A 27,958-nucleotide genomic window follows, 5' to 3' on the forward strand; every position below is an offset into this window, starting at 1 on the left:
TGACTGGTATTAGAGTTCATCAATCCTCAATGAATGAAAGGTAAACTTGACCTCTAAAGGGTTTGAACTCAGAACATAAAAAAATTACAACCAAAGTATTGTAAGGCATTTTGTTCGCTGCTCTAACAATTCTGCCAATTCACAATAATAATAATAATGTTTTGAAATGTTGACACAAGGCCAGCAATTTTAGGGTAAAGGAGTAAGTCAATTACATTCACCCCAGTACTCAACTGGTATTTTATTTTATCAACCATGAAAGGATGAAAGGCAAAGTCTACCTCGGTAGCATTTGAACTCAGAATGTAAAGCCAGAAGAAATGCCATTAAGCATTTTGTCCAATGTGCTAATGACTCTCCAGCTCATCACAAAATAATAAAGATTTCTTTAATTGGCCACATGGGCCCACAGCACTGAAGATGATATGAAAAGACAAAATAATTCTGAACATCCTTGTTAACCTTGAACACTTGTATGAATGCTCTCCAAGGTGTACATAATTCTTGTTCTCAGAAAGGAAACTTTTGATATAATTTTTAAATCTTGATTAATTAAGATAATAATAATTCTTTCTAATTTTGGCACAAGGCCAACAACTGATAGTCATTTTATTGACCCTAGTGGCATATGATCTCAGAATGTAAAGAGCTGGAAGAAATACTACTAAGTGTTTTGTGTGGCGCAGTAATAATTTTGCCAGCTATAACAATAATAATAATTTCTAATGTAGGCTCTAGGCCCAAAATATAGGGAGTTGGAATAAGAGTCAGTACCATGAACTGCAGTATCTGAGTGATACTTACAACAAATCCAGAAAGATGGAAAAAAGAAACAAAGTTATCATGGCAAGATTGTAACTCAGAATATGCAGAAAAATATCTAAATACTGAAAGGTAAGTTAGTCTTACAGCACTAATTTTATCTTGGAAGCAATAAAAAAAAAAAAATAATAATAATGAAAATTTTTCTTCTATTAGAATTGGCACGTTGCTATAAATTTTTTGGAAAGGTATAGGCTATTAGTTTGACCCAAGAACTTTGACTAGTACTTATTGTACCTTAGGAGAATGACAGGTCAGACACTTGACCAATTCTGTCTTTTATAATGAATTAAATTTTATTACTAGTCAAGAATGCTGATATTGTCTTTCTAAAAAAAAAAAACATACATTTTTATGTTTACATAATATTGCTATAAAAAAAAGAGCAACATGTTCTTATGTTTACAAAACCAGAATTTTTGTTTGAAACAAGGTAAGAATATTTAAAACCAATTTGAAGAGAATGCATTATAAAATTTAAGTAGAAATGATTGTTTTGGATCAAAATAATAATTTTGTTTGTTTCAACATGAGATTCAATCTTTAGTTTCTTTCATTTTTTTGTATACTGATTAAAAATAAATGAGAATATAAAAATGATAACAAAAACAAATGTCCAAAATAAATTTTACATTTGACAATTCTCACTGAAAAAGGTTGTTTTTTTTTTTAAATTAAAAAAATCATGATTAAATAAGAGAGAAAAAAACAATTTTTTGCTAAAGTTTCAGATGATACAAAACCTGAACATTATTATGAGCAAAGATCTTCTTGTGAAAAAAAAAAGGTAAAACACGGGGTGATAAAATAAAGAAAATGTTAAACAAAAACACAAAATAAATTGCACAATAAAATAATAAAAAATATAAACAAACAATAAGTTACAGATATTATAAAAACATTTCAATATGTTGTACAACCATTTATGCCTTGCAGTAATACAATTATTAATTAGGCAGTTTCGTCTGCAGTTGGGAAAAAATTTGGTTTACGCCTACTGACTCCTTCAGATGGCGGCTGATCTGGTTTGTAATTATTTACTGATCGTGCTTCTTCTCGTGCACGTTTCAGCTCTTCATTCATGATAATCTTCTGGGTAATGTAAGCTTCTTGGCGAATGAGTTCTTTTGTTTTACTTGAAACATCAGGAATCAACCATGCAATTATACTTGTAAAAACGACGACGAAATTCTGAAGAAAAGGGAAAAACAGAAACATGAAAATATCAGAAAACTCCCAATGAATAAAACTACAAAACTGGACATCATTTATTACTCATGGCTTTTCAGACAGGTATCCAATAGAATATTAATATTTTATAATAATAATAATAATAATGAAATTATTGTATACAGTGCTCAGGTGCATCACAACTTGTCAAAAGTGCATATAAAGCATATGCAGTAATGTACAAATGTCTGGGAAGTGAACAGTGTATGAGTCAGATACATGCTTGCGTGTGTATGGAGGGGAGAAAATCAGGTGTAGTGTTGGCGAATCTCAGGAAGCATGGAAGTTTTGAAGGATGAAGTGCTCTGACAACAAACAACTGATACCAGCAGTTTGTTCCATACTTCAGCAACTCTTAGCATGAAAAAAAGTTTCCGAAAGTCATGGGAGCTGTGCTGTTTTCTGACTTTGTAAACATGTCCATGGGTGTTATGCAGGTGGAGTTTGAAAAGGTGCTCAGAGTTATTGTTAGTAAGATGGTTAATAATTTTATGGGTTTCAATGTATCCATGCCCAGGGAAGTAAGGCGTTCAGAATATGACAAATGCCTGATGGAGGGTATTCTCTTGGTTGCACATCGCTGAACGGTTTCCAGACAATTAATATCCTGGGCAAGATAGGGCTTCCAGACCGGTGATGCAAATTCCAGGCGAGGCTGCACCATAGCTATATAAAGCCTCAAATAGATAACTGGAGAGCGGCTCACAAAGGACTTGGTAAGTGATGCCAAGACACCCTCAGTCTTCTTGGTGTGGAATTTTTTAGCATCCAGAATTTTGTCAAGTGTAATGCTTATTTATTCACATCGTTTTGAATTAACCATGCATAACCTCATATCTTTCAGAGCTCAGTAATGTGATTGTTGCATCTTTAGAATGATATTGTAGAGTAGGTATTAAAGATCATATCTCACTGGTTTGAACATAAAACAGATAAAATGTTTGGGTCAGGTATGGCTGGTTTAAATGCTGAAGGACTAAGCACACCATATAACCCCTCATAACTAATTTTTATTTTTTGTAATTTTCAGAAAATTTTTGTGAATTTGTATTCTACACATGGGAATTCATATGATTATACAACAAAAGAATTTGTGTAAGTTAAGCGAGATTTAGCTGTTATTTTTAACACATCTCACGACCACCTGATACCTTCCTTGTTTCCTCATCAATCTGATATGTTTTTCAAAATTTTTCTCCCCATAAACACATTTAATGAAATTATGATGCCTCTAATTAAAGGATAGAAGCAAAAAAATTTGGAGTGTCTGTATTTTAAATTCTGATGTTAAAAAAAAATCCAAGAATGGAAATTTTAGGACTTAGGTAAGGAGTGGGGCAAAAGAAATTAAAAGAAAACATGTTTTTGAATAATTGTATGAATTCCCATGTGTACAACACAAATCCATAAAAATTTTCTGAAAATTCCCAAAAATAAAGAAAGTTAAGTGGAGTTATATGGGATACTTAAACCAGAAATTCCACCACTACTTTACATGGTAGCATTTTATAATAAGAAGGTAATATATAATAATATGTTTGATGGTAAATGATAATATTTTACAAACCTCAAAAACAACAACAAAAGCCATCCTTGCCGCAAAGATATGCCAGAATTTCTCAGAATATTCATATTTATTCTCAGCCCAAGGTGGATTTCGATAATCCCGGTAGCTGTGAAAAATAAACAGAACACTTGATAATAATCCTTTCTACTGAAATTTTGGGGGAGGAAACTAATCAATTACATCAACCCCTGTGTGTCACTGGTACTTAATTTATCAACCCCGAAAGGATGAAAGGCAAAGTCAACCTTGGCAGAATTTGAACTCAGAACATAGTGGCGAGTGAAACACCGCCAAGTATTTCATTCAGCGTGCTGGTCAGTTGAGGGGAAAGAGATTATGTGATGCTCATGCTGGAGAAGACCTACACACTGGTGCAAGCATGGCAAAATAGTCATTAAGATGGCAGTGGTGAATGTTGGGATAATACATCCCTTCCACAGGTTCCCTCTACAGGGAGCCTGTGGAACGGGTAGACCCAGGAAGACAGGAGATGAGATGGTGAAACATGATCTTTGAATGTTAGGCCTCACAGTGACCAAGACCTTTGGTGATATGCCATGCTTGAGAAGACCTGTGAAGCCAAGTGAAATCCCAGATACGGCTGATGCCAGTGTCACATAACTGGTACCTGTGCTAATGTCATGTTAAAAGCACCCTTTAAACATGGGGCCTCATGGAGGAAATGATAAGTCACTGAGACCTTTGGCGATATGCCATACTCAAGAAGACCCCTCAAACCAGATGAAATCATAGTCGTGTCTGATGTTGGTGTCATGTAACTGGCACCCATGCCAGTGGCACGTAAAAGGCCCCATTACACTCTTGGAATGGTTGGCATTAAGAAGGGCATCCAGTCATAAAAACAATACGAAATGAGATTGGAATCTGGTATAGCCCTCCAGCTTATCAGTCTCAGTCAAACCACCTTACTCATGCCAGCATGGAAAACAGACGTTAAATGATGATACACACACACACACATATATATACAAAATAAATTTATATAGTATCCTTATTAACCGAGTGTAGTTAATTTTAACTAACTTGAGTTTCATCAACATTCACTGTGGCTAGACAGCATTGACAACTGATAAAAGCAAACATGGTATCTGCTAGGATTATATATCCCTCAAAACCATTTTAGAAATATTATTTCATCATCATGTAATGCCCACTCTCCATGTAGGCATGGGTTAGTCTCTCTCTCTCTCTCTCTATATTATATATATATATATATACACACACACACATTATATATATATAAGGCATAGGTGTGGCTGAGTGGTAAGAAGCTTGTCTCCCATCCACATGATTCTGGGTTCAGTCCCACCGCATGGCACACTGGGCAGGTGTCTTCTACTATAGCTTTGGGCCGGCCAAAGCCTTGTGAGTGGATTTGGCAGATGAAATATGAACGAAGCCTGTTGTATATATATATTTATATATATATATATATATCTTGTGCGGGTGGCACGTAAAAAGCACCCACTACACTCACGGAGTGGTTGGCGTTAGGAAGGGCATCCAGCCGTAGAAACACTGCCAGATCTGACTGGGCCTGATGAAGCCTTCCAGCTTCACAGACCCCAGTTGAACCGTCCAACCCATGCTAGCATGGAGAACGGACGCTAAATGATGATGATGATACATATATGTGTGTGTGTGTGTGTATACATACATATATATATTTATGCTGGTGTGTCTTTGTATCTGTTTGTGCCCCCCCCCCATCTCTGCCACTACTTGACAACCAGTGTTGCTGAGTTCATGTCCCTGTAACTTAGTGGTTTGGCAAAAAGAGGCTAATAGAATAAGTACTAGATTTAAAAAGAAGTCCTGGGGGTCAATTTGTTTGACTAAAACCCTTCAAGGACGTGCTCCAGCATGGCCACAGTCAAACGACTGAAACAAGTAAAAGATAAAAGATATATATATCTTGTCTATTATTTTCCCCTCTCCTTTACCCTGCCATTTATCACTCACTCTTTCTCTTTCAATCCTCTCCATCATTATCCTTCATAATTCTACCTCTTTTCCGTCATGATGCCTAAATAACAAGGGATAGCAATGGATCTGTTCATATTCAGTACTATCTACCATTACCCTTTCTTACTGCTACCGCTCTCTCTCCCACATGTCACTCCTCACTGGCATCTACCACGTTCACATAACATCACCCTCTCTATTTCCATCTATCCAACACTTTTTTTCTTTTACTATCACTCAGTTTTATTGCTATCTCATCACACAAGTTGAACTCATTTCCTATTCAACCTCCTTACCAACAACCAACACATAGCATCACTGCCTAAGTTCCATTACTCCTTCCCCTACCAGTCTTGCTCCTTTCAACTTGTCCTTCTCATCTGCATCACAATCATACACACACTCTTCATTAACACACTTGGTTATCATCCTTTCTTCTATTCACCCACTTGAACAGAGACAGCATAAACTAAAAAATACTCTCAAGTCTTGCAGGGAATGATGTAACCTGTCTAGTATTAGTATCACAACAGAATGCACCCAGTGCTCTTTAAATGTATAGCATATGAACATAAACAATATATATAGTAGAAAGGACACTTTAGTCTTCCTGGGGAAATGATAACTTCTCTAATGCTGGTGCTATGATAAAATGTCCTAAGATTGCTTTATAAAATGATTGGTATAAGTAAGAGTATCCAGTTGAAGAAATAACACTAAAAATGAAGTGTACATGCATGTGCACATGCATTGTTTCTTTATTCTTTTACTTGTTTCAGGCATTTGATTGCGCCCATGCTGGAGCACTGCGTTAAAGGGTTTTTAGTTGAAGAAATTGACCCCAGGACTTATTCTTTGTAAGCCTAGTACTTATTCTATTAGTCTCTTGTGTTGAACCACTAAATTATGGGGACATAAACATACCAACATCGGTTGTCAAGCGATGGTGGGGGGACAAACACAGACATACACACAAAATATATACATATACATATATATATATATATGACAAGCTTTTTTTCAGTTTCTGTCTACCAGATCCAATCACAAAGCTTTGGCCGGCCTGAGGCTATAGTAGAAGACACCTGCCCAAGGTGCCATGCAGTGGGACAGAACCCGGAACCATGTGGTTGGGAAGCAAGCTTCTTACCACACAGCCACATGCCTGTTTGTGTACACTAGTGTAAAAATGATGCAGCAAGTTGTATCAAAGGGCATCTTTGTTTGATAAAGAGAGATGGGTGAAAGAATGAGGGAATAAAGAGAAACTTACCGACAAATCTCTACCAGTGTTTCGTTTGGCATACTGAGAGGACGGTGATTCTGTTCAAAGTCACTGGTGTTGAAATAGGCCAGGGAATTCTCCACATAACCACTGAGGTTATCATCTAAACTGTAGCCAATTTTGTAAACTAACTGAGGTATAAAATCTGATGTCACACATATGATGAATGCCTGGAAATGAAACAAAGATAAATAAATAAATAAAGAAAGAAAGAAATAAAGAAATAAAGAAAGAAAGAAAGAAAGAAAGAAAGAAAGAAAGAAAGGAAGGAAGGAAGGAAGGAAGGAAGGAAGGAAGGAAGGAAGGAAGGAAGGAAGAAAGAAAGAAAGAAAGAAAGAAAGAAAGAAAGAAAGAAAGAAAGAAAGAAAGGATTCAGCAGATATAAATACCACAGTGGTGTGGTTCAGAAAACTGCTTTGCAAACCATATAGCTTCAGGTTCAGTCCCAACAGTTTGGCACCTTAGGTAACCCAAATCAAACAGAATTTTGTGAGCGAATTTGGTGGACAATCTGTGTAAAAGCCCATGATATTGTGCATGTGTGTGTGTGTGTTCATGCGTGTGTTTGTTCTTATGTGTGTGATTGCGTGTATGTGTGTTTGTATATGTCGTGATGTAAGCATTTGTCTGTGCTTGTGTGTGTGTGTGTGTCTGTGTGAATGTGAGTGTTTATGAGTGTATGTGTCTCCCTACGTGCTAACTAGTGTTGGTTTGTTTATGACCCTATAGCTTAACACTTCAGCATAAAAGAGACAAATAGAATAAGTGCCTGGCTCAAGAAAGAAAGAAACAAACTAGTACTGAATTTGATTTGATTGACTAAACCCATTCAAAGTAGTGATCCAGAATGGCCACAACCCAATGACTGAAAGAAGTAAATAATCCTTTCTGCTATAGGCACAAAGCCTGAAATTTTGCAAGAAGGGGCTGGTCAATTAGAGTGGTATTTTGTCTGTCCGCTGAAGTCAACTTAGCCTTTCATCCTTCGGGGTTGATAAATTAAGTACCAGTTGCATACTGGGGTCAATTTAATCGACTGGCTCCCTCCCACAAAATTTCAGTCCTTGTGCTTAGAGTAGAAAAGAATAGAGAATAAAATGCAAAGTCAACCTTTGCCTTCAACTATGAGTGCATTGCATCATAGCAGAAACAACTGTATGCTAATGAAGTTCATAACATAATTGTTTATTCCTTTGTCATCCTTATATATATATATATTCTCTTACTTGTTTCAGTCATTTGACTGTGGCCATGCTGGGGTACTGCCTTTAGTCGAGCAAATTGACCCCAGGACTTATTCTTTGTAATCCTAGTACTTATTCTATCAGTCTCTTTTGCCAAATTGCTAAGTTACGGGAACATAAACACACCAGCATCGGTTGTCAAGCAATGTTGGGGGGACAAACACAGACACACAAACATATACACACAAAATCAAAACAAATCAAAATAGATGAACATCAATGGAATTTGTATCTTTGTGGTACCAGTGCCGGTAGCACACAAGAAAACCATCCGAACGTGGCCGTAGCCAGTACCGCATCGACTGGCCTCCGTGCTGTGGGCATGTAACAAACACCATCTGATCGTGGCTGTTCGCCAGCCTCATCTGGCACCTGTGTCGGTGGCACATAAAAACACCATCCGAAGACCCGGCAAGACTAGTCAGGCCATAACCCGTGGGCCCTACCTGGGACGTAGTCAGTCCACCTGTGCATACCTTCCTTCTTGTGACACTTGTGAAGACCTGTTGAGGCAAGTGAAAATCAAATCAAATCAAAACAAATTAAAATAGATGAACATCAATGGAATTTGTATGTTTGTAGTACCAGTGCCGGTGGCACACAAGAAAACCATCCGAACATGGCCGTAGCCAGTACCGCATCGACTGGCCTCCGTGCTGTGGGCACGTAACAAACACCATCTGATCGTGGCCGTTCGCCAGCCTCATCTGGCACCTGTGTCGGTGGCACATAAAAACACCATCCGAGCGTGGCCGTCTGCCAGCCTCGTCTGGCACCTGTGTCGGTGGCACAAAAAAAAAACACCATCCGAGCGTGGCCGTTCGCCAGCCTCATCTGGTACCTGTGTCGGTGGCACATAAAATCACCCACTACACTCTTGGAGTGGTTGGCGTTAGGAAGGGCATCCAGCTGTAAAAACGCTGCCAGATCTGACTGGCTTGGTGCAGCCTTCGGGCTCCCCAGACCCCAGTTGAACCGTCCAACCCATGCTAGCATGGAAAGCGGACGTTAAATGATGATGATGATGATGATATATACATATATACAATGGGCTTCTTTCAGTTTCCATCTACCAAATCCACTCACAAGGCTTTGGTCAGCCCGAGGCTATAGTAGAAGACACTTGCCCAAGGTGCCATGCAGTGGGTCTGAACCCGGAACCATGTGGTTCGTAAGCAAGCTACATACCACACAGCCACTCCTGTGCCTATATAAAGTCAAATTGCATATAACAATGCATATGTATATTTTAATAGCTCGAAAACTCTACCATGATGTTGTAGCAGGGCTCAGATTTGAAAACCACATCGGCTTAGTAATGAGAACCGGCATATGAGGTGACTTGGCCAGAATTCTGTCCAATCATATTTCAGATGCATCATGTAATCGTGACCTATTTCTCATTACTAAGCTGATGCGGTTTCAAATCTAAGCCCTGCTACTATGTAATTATTTTAGTCTCAACACAAGATTGCAGGCCAGTTTACTTTCCTAACAAGTTCATTGCAAGATGTCAAAAGTTTATAATATTATCATCACTATCGTCACCAGCACCTTTCATGTCATCATCATCCTCACTTTATTTCCATTTTTCAGGTTGGCATAGGTTAGTCAGATAGTCACAGTTCCTATCAGTTCTTATTTGGAGTTATCACCTCGTAAATGAAATGGAAGATCACAACCCCAATTTCCTTGTACTTTCCATTTCAGCATGGCTTCTGTACCTGGATGCTATTCATAACATGAACCCCTTAGCTGAGTCTACTGGGTACATTTTATCATGGTACCAGCGCTAGAAGGAAATCACATCCTCTTCAACCTATTTAGTCTTTGTTTATTTGTCAAAATATATAATTTATTAAAAAAAATATTAAATATATAAAAACAACTTACATTTGATAAAATTGCAATTCTTGAGATACCATAAAGTACACTGTACCATATCCCTATAAATTAAGGAAACAACATTGAATAAATGAATTTGTATGAATATGCATATAATCTCACTGTAGTCTACTTGTAGTGTAGACTAAACAACAACAACAACAACAATCTTTTCTACTATAGGCACAAGGCCTGAAATTTGGTGGGAGGGGACTAGTTGATTACATCGACCCCAGTACTCAACTGGTACTTATTTTATCAACCCCGAAAGGATGAAAGGCAAAGTCGACTTTGGTGGAATTTGAACTCAGAACATAAAGATGGATGAAATACCACTAAGCATTTTGCCCAGCATGCTAATGATTCTGCCAGTTTGCCGCAATGATGATGATGATGATGATGATGATTTAAAATTTTGGCACAAGACGAGTAATTTTGGGGGAAGGAGGAAGTTGATTACATTGACCCCAGAACTTGACTGGTACTTATTTTATTGACCCCGAAAAGATGAAAGGCAAAGTCAATCTGAGTGGCATTTGGACTCAGAATGTGAAACTGGGCAAAATGCCGCTAAGCATTTTGTCCAGATTGCTAATGATTCTGCCAGCTCACTGCCTTAATAATCTTTTCTACTAAAGGCACATCGACCCCAGTGGTCCACTGGTACTTAATTTATTGACTCCAAAAGGGTGAAAGGCAAAGTCAACCTTGGCGGGATTTGAACCCAGAACATGAAGACAGAAGAAATACTGTTAAGCATTTCACTCAGTGTACTAATGATTCTGCCAGCTTGCCGCCTTAAAAATAATAATAATCCTTTCTACTAAAGGCACAAGACCTAAAATTTGGTGGAAGGGAGCTGGTTGATTACATCAACCTTAGTGTTTCACTGGTACTTAATTTGAAAGGCTAAGTCGATCTCAGCAGAATTTGATCTTAGAACACAGCAACAGGTGATAAACTGCTAAGCATTTCATCCAACCTGCTAAAGATTCTGTCAGCTTGCCACCTTAAAAATAACATAATAATCCTTTCTATTATAAGCACAAGTCCTTGGTTTCAGGTTCAGTCCCACAGCATGGCACCTTGGGCAAATGTCTTCTACTATAGCACCAAGCCAACCAAAGCCTTATAAATGGATTTGGAAGATGGAAACTGAAAACAGCCTGTTGTATGTATATGCATGTATGCTTGTGTGCGTCTTTGTGTATGTCCTCCCCACATCATTTGACAATTGATGTTGGTTTGTTTATGGCCCCATAACTTAGCAGTTTGACAAAAAGAAACTGATATAATAAGTACCAGGCTTAGAAAAAGTGAAGTACTGGGGTTGAGTTGTTTAACTAAACCCTTCAAGGCAGTGCCCCAGCATGGCTGCAGCCAATGATTGAAACAAATAAAAGTTAGATATCTTCTTTGTGAAAAAGAAAGAAAAAAATGCATATATACAAGTATATATACTTGGTCTTCAGTTCAGCTTTCTTGTTATTCTTTGTGTCACATGTATTAAGAAAACAAGAGTATACGAAACATTTAGGAAGACCAAGTTTTAGGCTTACAAAACAAAGATTTATGTTTAAAAGGAAAGGTAAGATAATTTAAAACAAATCTGAATTTAAGTAGAAACAATTGCTTTGTATCAAACCATAACTTTCTTTCAACACAAAATTCTTTCGCTCTTTTCTTCTTTCATTTTTGTCATCGTAAATAACAAAATGAAGTATTAGATAATGAAGTCTTAACTCTTTTGATACCAAATTGCTTGAGGTCACCTTGGTTCTATGACATTAACACCCTGTTTTAAAGTAATCTATATTTAAAAACTTCCATCACAAGTTCTTATTAATTCATGTTCTATATTTCACCTTAATTATGGCAATGTTATTTTAATAAGTTCTTCATTCTTTTCAGAATTAATTGAAATAAAGGCAGTGTATTTCAACACATATAGTACCAAAAGGGTTATGTATCCTTAAATAGACGGACAGAAATGCTTTCTATTGTGGGTCTACTTGATCAGGTTATATATATTCAAAAGCAAAAAGATTATCAGAAAATTGAAACACTCACCAATATTGGTTGCAATTTGTGGAGTTGGTCGTTTTATTGTAGTAACAAACTTATTGGCATCAGCTCTGATTTCTATTATATTGTTGATTAAACAGAACAATGGACCCATGGGGAAAGCAGCTACAAATAGGGTTAGAAACCCAAATTGAAGAACTGAAATAGAAAGCATAGAGTATAATTAAAATCTCACATATTTATTGCTAAAATTAATTAAATTTGTATAAATATGTTAGGTGATCCAGGTGAGGTGTGTGGCTTAGTGGTTGGGGTGTTGCACTCATGATTGTATGATTGTGGTTTCAATTCCTGGACTGGGCGATGCATTATGTTCTTGAGCAAAACACTTACTTTCACATTCTTCCAATACACTCAGCTGATAAAAATGAGTAGTTCTGTATCAGACCAGCATTTCATCCAGAGGGGAATCCAAGAAATCATCCTTATAAGTCTATAGCTTGGGAAGGACTTTTGATTCTCTTATTTAAGTGGAAGAAGACTGACTTCTGATTATGTGATATTTAGTCCAAGTCATATAAACAAATAACTCTGTGTGACTTAGTATGTATGGCTGAGCAAAACAGGTTTCACTCCTACTTTACAGGTGCAGTATTTATTTCACACAACATAAATACAAGGGCATCAAGCTATAGACAATCATTCCAAAAGTATGTGTACCATAAAGGGACACAATCCATCTGATGCTATCATGGAAAACTATTTGTAAAATAATTGTTTCTAACACAGGAGGTAAAAGGCTTGAAATTTGGGAGATGAAAATGGTCAAATTATATAAGAGGCACTTAACTTGTAGTTTACTTTATTGACATCTAGAGGAAAGAAGAACAAGGTTGATCTTGGTGGGATTTGATCTTAGAATGTAGAGAGACAGAACAACTATTGTAAAGCATTCTGTCAAAGGTTCTAATAAATCTGCCAATTCAATGCTCTGTTACTCAAGATAAGGACTTACACACTCACAAATATATTATTACCATCATCGTCATTTAACGTCCGTTTTCCATGCTGGCATGGGTTGAATGGTTGGCTTAGAGCTGGCAAGCTGAGAGTTGCACCAAGTTCCAGTCTTGTGTTTTGGCTTGTTTTCTACAGCTGGATGCCCTTCTAAACACCAACCACTTTACAGAGTGTACTGGGTGCTTTTTATGTTTCACCATCACCAACAGGGTCTGTTTTTAATTGTATATATTTTAAAGCCAAAACAAGGCAAGTTATATGAATAATACAGGTTGGTAATTTTACCTGGTCTTTCATTATTTCAGGGTTAGGATCCACTTCTTCAGGAAATCTTTGGAAAAAAGTTATTTGCTGACCTGCTCTGTTCAAAGATTTCCTGGGGAAGGGAGCCTAATCCTGAAATATTTAAATACTAGGTAAAACTATCAACCTGTATATTTTTATAACTTGCCTTGTTTGGGTTTTTAAAATATAATTAATATTTATTTATATCTATATGGGATGATGTTTCATGAAAGCTATATATAAAGAAGTATAGTCAAACGAATCGACCCCGGTACATATTTTTTCTAAAGCCTGGTACTTATCCCATTGGTCTCTTTTGCTGAACTGTTAAGTTACGGGGATGTAAACACACCAACGCTGGTTGTCAAATGACGGGGGTGGGGTGGGGGCAAACACATGCACAAAAACACAAACATATACACATATATATGAGCTTCTTTCAGTTTCTATGAACCAAATCCACCCACAAGACTTTGGGCAACCTGAGGCTATTGTAGAAGACGCTTGACCAAGGTGCCACACAGTGGGACTGAACCTGTAACTATGTGGTTGGGAAGCAAACTTCTTACCATACAGCCACATCTGCTTCCATGCTTGGATATAACTGTCAGTAAATGAAAAATAATTATAACTAAATAACAATTTTGGCACTTGTGCAGGTGGCATGTAAAAAAACATCACTTGAGTGTGGCCGTTGCCAGTACTGCCTGACTGGCCCTCATGCCGGTGGCACGTAAAAGCACCCACTACACTCTTGGAGTGGTTGGTGTTAGGAAGGGCATCCAGCTGTAGAAACTCTGCCAGATCAGATTGGAGCCTGGTGCAGCCATCTGGTTCGCCAGTCCTCAGTCAAATCGTCCAACCCATGCTAGCATGGAAAGCAGACGTTAACCGATGATGATGATGATGATGATTACCATTGAAAACAAAACAAAAGCAAAATATTTATACTCACTCATTTCTAAATATTCATAAAACAGAGTTGTGGTATCAACATCAGTCAGAAGGAGATCTTTCTCCCAAGGAGTATTTGGTAGTTTCTTCTTGGCAGCTTCTTTCCATCGTTTCATGCAATATTTCCATAATTTCCTGGAAATTATGAACTCATGTTATCTCATGTTCTCAGTCATAATGATACATTCACACAAAAGATACAAGTTTTTAAGAGACACAGTAAGAGACATAGTAAGACTAAATAGATAGATAAACAAAGAAATAGATATTTGTATGTATATATACATGTACCGTAAATCCTCGTGTATAATCCACATTTTTTCCCCAAAATTTAAATGTCAAAATCCCTAGTGCGTATTATACACGAGGTTAAAAATTAAAAATATTTTCTAAGCAATGTCCGAGTCTCTATTTGCTGTCTGGCAATGTTTATTTAGACGCATTTTATGATGTCAGGTGCGAAAATACCTTAAGCTAAGCCTGAAAGCAATGAAGTCATAAAAGAATCATCCATAACTTGCAATAAGCAACATTTATTAAACGTTATTACTGTTATTTCTTTATTTTCTGCAAACAAAATGCACAAAAAAGATACACATTTGCATTATGTTACATATACAACAATAATAAAGGATGTAACTGTATACATTTTTACAAACCAAGGACGTTATATAGACCTCCTTAACTCAAGTTAGAGAAGGGGTGTGTATTATACACAAGGTTTGAGATTTTCAGAGGCACAGCCCCCTAAAAATCCCCTGTGTATTATACTCAAGGGCGGACTATACTCGAGGATTTACGGTATGTATATATAGAGATAGCTTGATAGGCAGAGAGAGCAAGAGATGGGGGGAAAAAATTGATTCACTCAATTGGTCATAATATGCCATGTTCTGGTTTTATAGATCTGTAGCAGGAATATTTGGCAGTAGCAAAACACCTTGAAACTGAACCCAGGTCACCGTATCTGATACAAAAACAACAACAGAACATGAACATAATTTGTTTAAATATTGCTGATATCTTCAAAACATTAACCATTTAAATTTCCAGTGGAACAGAATCTAATTAAACAATTTCATCTTTGATGTGCTTTTCCTGTAAAAGACATTGGCTGTATATTCAGCACATTTTAGCCACTAGACAGCACCAGAGAACTAGAAATCTGACAAGAGAAGTGTTTGTAGCATCAAGACAATGGTCAAAGACAACAACAATGACAATAATGGTGGTGATGGCAGCAACACAGCTTAACGAGCTAATGCCAAGAAACACATCATGTTATATCTGAACCAATAATGAAATTTCAAACAAACTTCAAATTATATTTGTCACATCACCATCATTGTTTAACGTCCTCTTTCCACGTTGGCATGGGTTGGATGGTTTGACATGGAGCTGGATAGCAGGTAGCTGTCCAGATTCCAACTGTCTGTTGTGGAATGGGTTCTATGGCTAGATGCCGTTCCTAATGCCAATCAGTTAACAGAGTGTGCTGGGTGCTTTTTACGTGCCACTGACATGGGTGTGTTTACATAGCACGGGTATGGGCGCATTAACACAGCACCAGCATGGGTGCTTTCCAAGTGGCATCAGCACCTGAAAGGATAAGCCTGTACGTGTGGAAGACAGTTCTTGTCATTACTAGTAACAACATTTAGTCATTGATAAGAATAAATATTTTTGCATTTAAAATCTCAATAGAATCTGTGTTCATTCGATTTGTATCAACTCCATAGCAAACCATAACACAATCCACGCATGCAGAAACATCTTATCGTAAGAGATCCAAAAGAAACAAGAGCACTCAGAGAGCACAAACCTCCGTCAAGGCAAACACCAACGTCCTCTCAACAATTAGCCAGAGATTATTTTTAAAATGAGAATATCTGAAATAAGCTCAACTGCTCTCACAAATGAGAATGCTAAAAATGAACCTGATCACTCTCCAAAATTAAGTAAAAAAAACAGGAAAAATAGTCCAAAATCCTTGTCAATCCCAAAATCTAATCAGTGTGTGTCAGTTATGAGGCCAAACATGCCTGGAAGTTTCTTTCAAATCCATCAAGCAGTTCTTGAGATATCTTGTCCCTGGACAAACTAACAAACACAACTGAAAACAATACCTTTGCCTTCGCTAAGGCGGAGGTAATAAAAGGAAAAGTCAACAGTAGATGGCTGAAAGGAAGAACAAATTTAAAAGGAAGTTGAACTCAGACTGCAGAAGGATGAGACTAAATAGATGCAGGCATGGCTGTGTGGTTAATAAACTTGCTTTGCGATTCCCTAATTTACAGTCAAACAAAAAAGTTTCTTTTACTGTAGCCTCATGTGTGAGTAAGTAAATATAATGTAAGAACTGAAATTAATTGTAATAATAATAATAATAATAATAATAATAAATAAAATCAAAACTGCTGACAAATGGTACAAACACCACCCTGAGGCTGTAACTGAAGGAGAAAATGTAATGATTCTTTGGGACCATCAAAGCTAATAAACCAGATATTGTTGTGAAAGACCAAAACCAATAAAGTCTGTTTACTGATTGACATGAGCATACATTGTGATCATAATATCTCAGCAAAAGAATTTGATAAGCTCAGAAAATATAAAGATTTGCTGATTGAAATAAAAAAAAATGTGGCATCTCAAGATGGTTACAATACTAGTGATTGTAGGGGCACTTGGAATGACTAAAAAAAGAAATGAAAATTATTTGAGGATGATCTCTGGCTTATCATCCATACAAGAAGTGCTAAAGACTGTTTTAACACGTACATCACACGTATTGAGAAGAGCATTGTCACTGTGAATTTTCCTTCCTTTTTCCTCCTATATTTTCTTTTTCTCTCACCACCACTTCAACAAATATGGTAACGCTTATATTTTGCTGGTGAGGTTGTAATAAGACTGAAACAGACCTGAAGTTGTTTCTTTTATCCTTTACTTGTCCTATTTATTAGACTGCAGCCACCTTGAAGGATTTTAGTTGAAAAAATTGACCCCAGTACATTTTTTTAAAGTCTGGTACTTACTCCATTGGTCTCTTTTGCTAAACTGTTATGCTATAAGGATATAAACAAACCAACATTGGTTTCAAGTAGTGGAATAAGGTCATACACGAACACCAACACACATAATACATGGGGTTCCACATATCAAATTCACTCACAAGACATTGGTCAGTGTAGGGTTATAGTAGAAGACACTTGCCCAAGTTGTCACACAGCAAGACTGAACCAGAGACATTTTGGTGACAAAGCATGCTTCTTAACCACACAGCCAAGTCTATTTTCCACATTTGCCAAAGTAATTAAAACATTATTGGTCATTGTGAGCTGGCAGAATCGTTAGCATGCCAGGCAAAATGCTTAGCAGTATTTTGTCTATCTTCATGTTCTGAGTTCAAATTCCACTGAGGTTGACTTTGCCTTTCATCTTTTTGGGGTTGATAAATTAAGGTACCAGTTGCATACTGGAGTCAATCTAATTGACTGCCTCCCTCCCCCCAAAATTCAGGCCTTGTGCCTAGAGTAGAAAAGAAAAGAATATTGTTTTTCTTTGTTCTTTTTTTACTCCACCACAATTATTTCTCATCAGATTTTGAATAATCCCTGTGTTACATATCAACAGTTATTTAATTATTGTAAAATCTGAATAAAGTTACAGATTGTAGCTGTAGCAGATACTTGTGTCATACAACTGGCAAACAAACTGGTGGCACATAAATGCACCCATTGCATTCTCAGAGTGGTTGGCATTAGGAATGGCATCCAGCCATAGAAACCATGCTAAATCAAACTGGAGTTTGGTGCAGACCCTCAGCTTGCCAACCCTGGTAAGCCATCCAACCCATGCCAAGAGGATGACAGATGTTAAGTGATGATGATGATGACCTTTGACTTGGGTTTAAAGATGTGTAGCGTGGCACAAGTAGCCAGCACCATTTTGTACAAGATCTCACTGGCAGCCATTATCTTGTCCGAGACAAGAGCGAGTCTTGCGTACAACCGTTGCCATGGGTGACACAACGAGGCTCTCCTCGACAACGGCTATTTAAGCAGGTATGAAAGACGGTCAACCTCTTAGTCTTCTCCAGCTTGCTTACACTGAGGGACGCTACGAAGCAGGCAGCTACAGCGGACTCTAACCTGCTCTAACTACATACGTTATTCTCCAGAGGTAATGTACTTCACATGAGTGGAGATGACACGCCATGCGCTGCCATAAAGATGGACACTTAGAACGGGACACAAGATCGGGAATCACAATAAACGATTATTGAATAGCATCCAGTCGTGAGCTTCTTTCACCATCCAGATCCTTAACCCTTTAGTGTTTGCATTATTCTGCCAAAATTAATGCTTCTTCATCCACATTGTTTTGAATTAATCATGCATTATCTTGTAGCTATGAGATTTTTGATGAAGTAGCTGTTAACTTTTAAAACGATATTGTAGGGTTGGTGTGAGAAACCAGATCTGGCCAGTTTGAACATAAAACAGGTAGAATATTTTTGGCCGGATATGGCCGGTTTAAATACTAAAGGGTTAAGACAGAAAATAATTATAATGGGAGAAGGTGGTACTCTATTGGTATCATGAACTTTTCCTTTCCCTTATAGATGTTAAATGGTAGAGTGATTTACTTGTAGGAAACCTCTGAACTAACTGAAGAGTCCAAAGCTCAAACAATTAAGAGTTGAGTTAATGATGTGATTTTCTGAATAAAGAAACAAATCAATTTAAGATCAATTTAAGAGACTGTTTAGCTGGCATGAGAATTTCAGTTTTTTCTCTTTCAATTCTTAAATTTCCAGAAAACGCCACAAAAGACTGAGTTACAGTTGACCTAGGTTGGGTTAGGGCTAGGTTCAATCTCAACCCTCACAACAGCAACAGGAGTAACTAGTCTATGTGGACTGACTACTGAGATGAGTTTTCTTGATTATAGTTTACCTGAGGCTAACACCAACAATCGCAGTAGTAGCAGCAGCAGCAACAGAAACAGCAGCAGTAACAACAATGACAGCTAGCTATTAATGATTAATGGGAACTGTACTATTACTGAGGACTTTAGAACAAGCACAACAGACATTGCTCAACCGAAAACTAGAAAAGAAATAGATCTATAAATAAGAAAAGACATTTGTAGAGATAAAGCATATAAATAGAATGTGAATTATGCAACACAAAGACAACAGGCAAAATCTTTTCATGTATAATAGAGAGAGAAGTGGAGAGAGAGAGAGAGAGATTAAAAATATAGCATCTTTAGAACCTTAGAAAAAATAACAAAAGACAAAGATAAAATAAAATAATAAAAGACATATAAGATGGACAAACATTGCTCGTATAAAGATTTGTGAAGTTACTCAAGAAATTATAAGCAATTGTTGCAGAGTATATAAAAGAAAATTCAAAATTCATAATTAAAAGATGAAGCTAGTTTATTTAAGTCTAAAAACCTAAAGTAGTTTTTTTTTTTCAAGTATATTGTGTTGTTTAAATAAAGTTTCCAACACTTACGGAATGAGAATTTCTACTAAGTTGTTTTGTAGAAGTTGTTTTCCAGTCATGATGATACCAAGCTGGATACAAAGCTCAATCAGACAGCCTCCTGGTTCACACTAGCAGCAGATATAAGGAAATAAAAAGAAATCCTTATTTTATTAGATTTTGCTTAAATGGAATGATTGGGAGAGAAAATAAGAGCACGTAACATAGATTAAGGAAACAAGATTAGGGTTTTATGTAGTTCTTTTGCCCACTTGATGTAGTAACCAGATCTCCCTCAACATACTTCTTACAATTATTGAGATGGAGAGGGTCATGTATATTTTAGACGTTAACTCTTTTGTGGCTATATTTCTAGTATAATAAGATTAAAGGTTTGAATGGATCCTTTGGTCTGGCTGAGGCCATGTCAACCACTCTAGTGCTGGTGCCATAATAAAATACACCCAGTGGACTTTGTAAAGTGGTTGGTATAAGAAAGGGCTTCCAGTTGGAGATGCCCTGCCAAAAACAGAATGCTTGAGTGAAGCATGATTCTCTAACTCTTTTCTCTATTTGTCTCTCAGTGTGTGTGTATGTCTGTGTGTGTTTTTTTTTGTTGTTGTTTTTTGTGGAAGAAGTAACTTTGAATGCCATACTTTTTGGCATACAAGTCAAATACTTCAGGCAAAAATTTAAGCCAAGTTAGGTCAACTTGTATACTAAAATGATTTTGGAGGAGCAAAGCTTCAATGTAAAATGCAACAGGATTTGGAAAGATGCTGACCAATGTTTGAATGTTTACACTACATACTCTGTCAGCTCATATGCTGGAAAATACAGTATGAAATGGGACAACCTGTCCAACACATGCCAATATGGAAAGAAGATGTAAAATGATGGCAATATGGATATTTTTGTGTTTCAATTAATTTTGAAATCTGGAGGAATTTAGTAAGAATAACTTATTTTCATTAGGAATGTAACTTAAGTACTAGGAATGTAACTTAACAAAAAATTATTTTATTTAGATATGAACACTAAAAAAATGAACAGTTTTATATCATATTGTCAGAAGCGGTCACAGCTGTTCAAGTGTTGTGGTACCAAAAGTATTGATCTTACAATAGTATGGCTACCATTGGAATGTTAATTAAATGGTGTTTCAATCAGCTGTTGCCTTGACAAAAAGTTTGCTTAATAACAGCCACAAAAGAATTGGGTAGAGTTGTAAGTTGTAAGGGACTGGAAAGAGCTGTTAATGTAATTAGTTATTGTACACTAAAATATCTAATACAAATAAAAAGGAAACTCCATTTATGTTTTGGAGTATAGAGGGTTAAAGCTGACCCACTGCATTGGTTTCTTCACGGTGAGTATTTTTTTAATTCAAATTAAAAAAAGATTTTAATCCCACTTTTTAAAGTTAAGATAATTAAAAGTACATTTTGCTTACAACTCAGATATATTTGAATGTATTTATTATGTCCTTCAAAACTATTTATCCTTATTTTATAGAGGTGAAACATGCTAAAACAGTAGTGAGGAAGAGAAGAAATTGTGCATGCAAGCTAACTCACATAAGATCTAAGATAAAAGAATGCGAGACAAACAATGAGCTGTATCAATAGGATACTAGAATAGTCTTAGGCACAGTAGTCACAAATGATAACAGCATATATACAGAAAGTGTCTAGAAGTAGAAGTTATTCAGGAGAAGAATATTTTTCAATCAATCAGAGGAAAAAAAGAATGTGCTGAAGACTAAAAAAAAAAAAAATTTCAATTTATTTTACCTCTTCCTGACGCGCACCAAAAATAGTATTATATTTTCCTGGTCTCCCTACAAATCTTGAATACAAACAGAAAAATTGTTGTAAGTCTTACTGCAGAAAAATAGCTATTAAAGATTATCAGCTGCAAATACAAATATCACTAAATCCGCATGCTTTTTTTATTCTCACTCTGTTTATTTCTTCATATTCCTTTCTGTTGAAAGGCGTATGCTCGAAATGTAAAAGACTTTCTCACTTTCCCTGAGTGTCAAACTAATACACTTGCTTGTTGTTCATACACCTGTCTTCATCTTTTTTTTTTCTGTAAATTTCAACTATATATATATATATATTGTAGAAATTTAAGAAAGAAAATTTTGACATAAAGATTACAAACTACAAAGTTGTGCACATAGAACATAGAACTCATTAAAATTTTTTTTTACTTTAAATATATTTTCAACTATGTAGTTTAAAATAGAGACAAATAGAAGGAAGGATTTATGGATGGATGTGTTTTGACTTAAATTTACAGCAGTCATTTCATAGTATTTCTTAGATGAACATTTTATTCTCATTACTTTGGTGTATCTATCTATTAGGAATAAATGTTAGGTCATCTAGGAATTTGTGTTCAAGGAATTAAGTCCTTCCACACTCTATATTAAATAATGTTATATTGCATCTTTTAAAACCTCCATGCTTCCTGAAATTCGCCAACACTACACCTGATATCCCCCCACCTCTGTACGCATGCACTCATGTATATCATAACTCATACACTGTTCGCTTTCCTGGCATTTGTACATAATTCTATATACTATAAATGCACCTTTGATGAGTTGTAGTGTACCTTAACACCATACACAATAATTTCATTATTATTATTATTATGGTGATGATAAGGGGTAAATATAATAGTCACTGAGCTTCATTCAGTTCAAACCATTTGTTGATAGTTGGTTTTTAGTATTTTGATCGGAATGACTTCTACAGGTCACCAATTTTACAGTCTAAGTCTCTGATGGTAACTGCAGGTACATATGAGACAAACTCAATTATATCCAGAACGAATTCTGTGAGACAGCATTTCATACTATCAGTACCATAATTCCTGAAGATGCTGGAAGTCAATGGGATAACTATTGTTACTAGTTGCCTGCAGGGTTCCAAGCCCAGGAAACAACTCTTCTAATGCTTGTTTCTTGAAGTTACTACATATCAGTGAAAGTACAACCACTGCTATCCACAAGGCACTCCTGAGAGATGAGGTCGATATAAAGCTGGTTCAGTCAAGACCTTCCCAACAGAAATATGTAACCCATGCTAGCATAAGAAACATATGAAGATGATGATATATATATATATGAATAATGGCATTATAGTGTAATTAATATTTAGTAATATAAGGTGAAGAAAATAGAAAAAAATAGAACAAGTTGAAACATTGAGAAATTGTCAATAATTTCATGAACATACTTACTTTCCTTTGAAGAAAGCGATATAAATGATAGAGGAATAATAATTGACAAATTGCAGAGCGAATAGTTTGAAGGTCAGGCTATTATCATACTCTGTTTGTGTACGTAAACATTCCAAATCAGTCAACCAGAAAGCTGCTCTTCTGTAAATCTGATTTAGAAAAATTGAAAACATATATTTTTGTAGACATTATCGGCATATAATGTTGATGATGAAAAAGATGATTAACAACAGAGGGGAAAACTGCCGGGTTAAATGCTCAGCAGCATTTTGTCTGTCTTTAATGTTCTGAGTTCAAATTCCACCAAGGTTGACGTCTTTCATTCTTTCTGGGCTGATAAAGTGAGTACCAGTTGAACACTGGGATTGATGTAATTGCGACTTACCCACTCCCCAAAAATTGCTTGCCTTGAGTGAGAATTTGAAACCAATAAAGAGGAAGATCAAAATAATACTTATAGTAAGTTTCAAATTTTGGCATAGGGTTAGCAATTTTAGGGGTCAGGGTCAGTCAATTATAACGGCTCCAGTACTTGATTGGTACTTTATTTTATCAATCCTGAAATGATGAATGGCGAAGTCAACCCTGGTGGTATTTGAACTAATGCAAAGAACCAAAAGAAATGCTGTTAAGCATTTTGTCCAATATGCTAATGATTCTGCCAGATCATGCCCTTAATAACACTTATAATAAGGATGATAATTATACTACATCACAGTTAATCTTCTGACTAAACTAAAGCAGCTAGGTTTCCATTTTTTTTTAATTGCTGGTAACCATTAGTTATTCATAGGTCCTTATTATAATAGTAATGATGATAATGACTTAACATAAGCACAAGTCCATAAATTTGTGTGAGGTGGGTGACAATGTTACATCACCCAACCTACCCAGTATTTCTCTGATACTTGCTTTATTAACCATGGAAAGATAAAAGCTAATATTTTTTTTCAACTGCATTTTACAGCCAGAGGTGTATATGATGGAATAAAATTATATAAAACATCATTTAGCATAACAACCAAATAGTTCAAGTTCAACATGTGAAAGTATATTCAATCATTATAATGTATTTACATATGGCAATGAGTACTGCTACTGACAAAGCCCAATGATGCAGAAATGCATGTTTAGCATTCTCACTGTCACTATTGGATAATTTTTATATGCTACTGATATATTCGTGTCTTCAAACAGCACATTCATAGGAGATATTATCTTTGGATAAATACTGCAGTAAATATGCTTTCTTCATAATGTGTTTACATCAAGTATGATACACAGATGGCTATTTTAATCTAATTCTATTTCTGTAGCAAATAACAGGTATTTCTATGTGTTTCAAACAGATTAGAATAACAATGAAAACAATAAATTTAATGTTTCAATGCTTCAGAGTTGTATTTGTCTGGCAAATAACTTGCATCAGAAACCAAGTGTTGAACTTGAAGCAACTACATAGTGGAAGGGTCATTTTAGCGATCTGAAAACAAACAAAAACTGCTATGTGCACTTTTCATCAATTTGTGAGGTGTCAAAATTTTGTCACACCACCACAATAACCTGGTAACTGACACAGGACACAGTTTCAAACAACTATAGTGGAAATGTTAATGTGTGTGTGTGTGTGAACAAAGGTGGGCTGAAACGTTCCTGGCTTTGAATAAAAGAAAATACAGGAGGATCAGTTAATTATGATTTTATTCAACATATTCCCCTTTCATATTCACATACCTATTGCAGCAATCCTTCAGTTTTTCTAAGCCCTGTAAAAGAACTCAGAAGGTTAGGCATCCAACCAGGCCTTTTGCAATAGCCTTAAAACCAGGAACTATTCAGCACCCGCTCATATATATGCATTTTTGTCACAGGGATGTGATAAAAATTTTGTTGCCTGTAACTTCATTTATTATTGATCTGTGATAACATGGTAGACCTATACAGTTCTATATTTAAGAGATGAGGAATTATGTACATTATTTACATTTGACGATATTTGTCTTCATCTTGTTTGTTGTTAACACAACGTTTCGGCTGATATACCCTCCAGCCTTCCTCAGTTGTCTTGGGGAAATTTCGAACCTGGGTTCTAATTCCTAAGGTATTTTTTAATGTTATTATTATTATTATTGTTCAGGTCACTGCTTGGAATCGAACTCAGAATCTTGAGGTTAGTAGCCCACACTCTTAACCACTATGCCATATCCGTCAAATATAAATAATGTAAATAATGGTAGACTCAGTTATGAACCATGATATGCTTATCATAGATTGAATTGTGATATGCACCAACAATCAGTCAGACTTTACTTGTATTACAAAAAAGCTCCTGGCTAATCATCTACAAAAGCCCAGCTGCCAAGAATGCACTGACGAGTGCTTGTGTTTACATAACCAAGCTGTGTGGTCATGTATTTTGTACTCAGACTCATCAACATGGGGCCAGTAAACAGAAAAAATATGAAGGCACCTGATGCTTACAAACAACACAGATAAGTGTATTCTCTGCAGGAAAAGGTAGAAATGATCAAGAATGTACGTGACAGTGGAAGCTTTACTGCAGTGGGCCATGAGTTTATGCCAATGAATCCGCCATTCATTCCATTTACAAGATATATGGAGATGATTCATTTATCACTGGTTCATTTATCACTGTATTTTTTGGAGTCAACTCCCCCATGCTAAATGAGGATAGATGTACCTCATAAAATAAAGTTAAACATAACAGTAACTTAATGCTTGGTATTTAATGTTTATAAGATTTATACACAACCTCTAGCCCTTGGGTGACAGTGGAGTCTACTCTGTTGTGAATATTAGAACAAAGTGTCTGAAGCAAGGAAAGCTATGAGTTCTGGTTTCTTTCTTTCTTCTGATAAAGCCATTAAAAACATACATCAATAGAGAAACCATAGAGATGCTCCCTTATGCTTATAATGGCTTCATCTGTAATATCATGCATCAGCAATCAATCAAAGACTCTGCTTGTTCTACAGGTGAGTTGTGATGCTGAAGTAGAAGACTGGTGTTATACTTACTATGTTCAATATCATGATGATGAGTAAATTGATGCAAGCAGAAATTACTGTTGTCATTAAACCAGCATTTTTGTAAATGATGTTCTCTTCTCTTAATTGAAGGGCCGCCAACATTGACACTCGGAAAGCTATCACACCCAAAACAGCTGCTATTGCGATGCTAACCTAAAATTAGAAAGAAAAAATGAAGGGAAAAAAATGAGGAAATATTTCAGTTTTAGAATATCATTTGTTTGATAAATAAGGTGCAGGCGTGGCTGGGCGAAGAAACTTGTTTCTCAACTATGTGGTCTTGGTTTCAGTCCACTCCATGGCAGCTTGGGCAAAATGTCTTCTACTATAGCCCTGGATCAACAAAACCCTTATTAATCAATTTGATGGAAACTGAAAGAATCTCATCGTGCATGTGCATATGTGTGTGTGTGTGTGTGTGTGTACTCTTGTCTAAACATCTTGTGATAGTTCTAAATGAGCATCATCATACAAGCAAGGTTATTTTGTTTTCAGTCTGCAGGGGAAAACATATCTAGTTACGGAGAAATATTACCTTACTTGGAAATTGGCGAGGGTTGGTGGCAAGGGCATCTAGCCTTAGAAAATCAGCTGCAACCCCAACAAATTCCGTTTTATCCATGCAAGCTTGGGGAAAGGTATCATTAAATAATCTTATTTTATTTATGCGCCCTTTTCAAGCCTAACCAGGCTCATGGGCCCGGTTTCCCGGTTTCTGTGGCGTATGTACTACCCTCCCATCCAAGCTGTATGGGACACCAGTCCATCACAGTGTTTCTCAAGAAACAGGAAGAAAGAGAAAAAGTTGGGGCAAAAGAGTAGAACAGGGGTCACCACTACCCCCTGTCAGAGCCTTGTGGAGCTTTAGGTGTTTTCGCCCAATAAACACACACAACGCTTGGTCTGGGAATCGAAACCGCGATCCTCCGACCGCAAGTCCGCTGCCCTAACCACTGGGCCATTGCGCCTCCACATCATTAAATAATGCTGATTTGTAACTTGATCTGACATTGAGTGTTGAAACTAAAACAACCACAACAACAACAGCCATCGCTATCACCACCACCATGTGGATGGAAGCACTCCGTCGGTTACGACGATGAGGGTTCCGGTTGATCCGAATCAACGGAACAGCCTGCTCGTGAAATTAACGTGTAAGTGGCTCAGCACTCCACAGACACGTGTACCCTTAACGTAGTTCTTGGGGATATTCAGCGTGACACAGAGAGTGACAAGGCCGGCCCTTTGAAATACAGGTACAACAGAAACAGGAAGTAAGAGTGAGAGAAAGTTGTGGTGAAAGAGTACAGCAGGGATCACCACCATCCCTGCCGGAGCCTCGTGGAGCTTTAGGTGTTTTCGCTCAATAAACACTCACAACGCCCGGTCTGGGAATCGAAACCGCGATCCTATGACCGCGAGTCTGCTGCCCTAACCACTGGGCCATTGCGCCTCCACTAACCACCACCATGTAACCAGTATGTGAACGTTTTACATTCTACACTGAAATATCAGACAAAGCGTAAAACCAGGATTCTTAAACACTGCTAAGATTTAATACAAGCACTATTTATAATTTAATATAAGTGCTATCTATCCCACTGCTAAACAGTTTGTCCAGTGAAACAGTGGTGCCTTTGTCAGGAATTTTGAATAATCTGCATATTGTGAAGTGTTATTTGCTAAACTGCACTGGGACTTTAAACCTTAGCTGTAAGCTTTGTCAAGTATTTAAAATAATATAATGAACTTATTGTATACAATATTCAGGTGCATTACAACTTGTTGGAAACAGTTAAAAGGAGATACAAAGAACAAACATAGAAGTCAAATAAAGAAAGACAACAATG

At 36.6% G+C, this 27,958-nt stretch overlaps 1 protein-coding gene across 7 annotated transcripts in view; it reads right to left on the reverse strand.

Moving 5' to 3' along the window:
- Positions 1 to 952: 952 nt before the first annotated feature.
- The window catches only part of LOC115220382 (anoctamin-4), a 120,399-nt gene continuing 93,393 nt past the window's right edge, over positions 953 to 27,958 (reverse strand). For all 7 annotated transcript variants that reach the window (XM_036510165.1, XM_036510161.1, XM_036510160.1 and 4 more), the window contains 10 exons: positions 26,097 to 26,261; positions 23,059 to 23,207; positions 21,597 to 21,651; positions 19,834 to 19,934; positions 14,304 to 14,437; positions 12,089 to 12,241; positions 10,028 to 10,080; positions 6,879 to 7,060; positions 3,620 to 3,725; positions 953 to 2,013 (listed from right to left, as the gene is read on the reverse strand). In XM_036510165.1, the coding sequence (XP_036366058.1) occupies positions 1,774 to 2,013; positions 3,620 to 3,725; positions 6,879 to 7,060; positions 10,028 to 10,080; positions 12,089 to 12,241; positions 14,304 to 14,437; positions 19,834 to 19,934; positions 21,597 to 21,651; positions 23,059 to 23,207; positions 26,097 to 26,261 (1,338 nt within the window). In that variant the 3' untranslated portion in view covers positions 953 to 1,773. The remainder of the gene's footprint in view (positions 2,014 to 3,619; positions 3,726 to 6,878; positions 7,061 to 10,027; positions 10,081 to 12,088; positions 12,242 to 14,303; positions 14,438 to 19,833; positions 19,935 to 21,596; positions 21,652 to 23,058; positions 23,208 to 26,096; positions 26,262 to 27,958) is intronic.

The sequence above is a fragment of the Octopus sinensis genome, linkage group LG16, assembly GCF_006345805.1.
Source record: "Octopus sinensis linkage group LG16, ASM634580v1, whole genome shotgun sequence".
Lineage (NCBI taxonomy): Eukaryota > Metazoa > Mollusca > Cephalopoda > Octopoda > Octopodidae > Octopus > Octopus sinensis.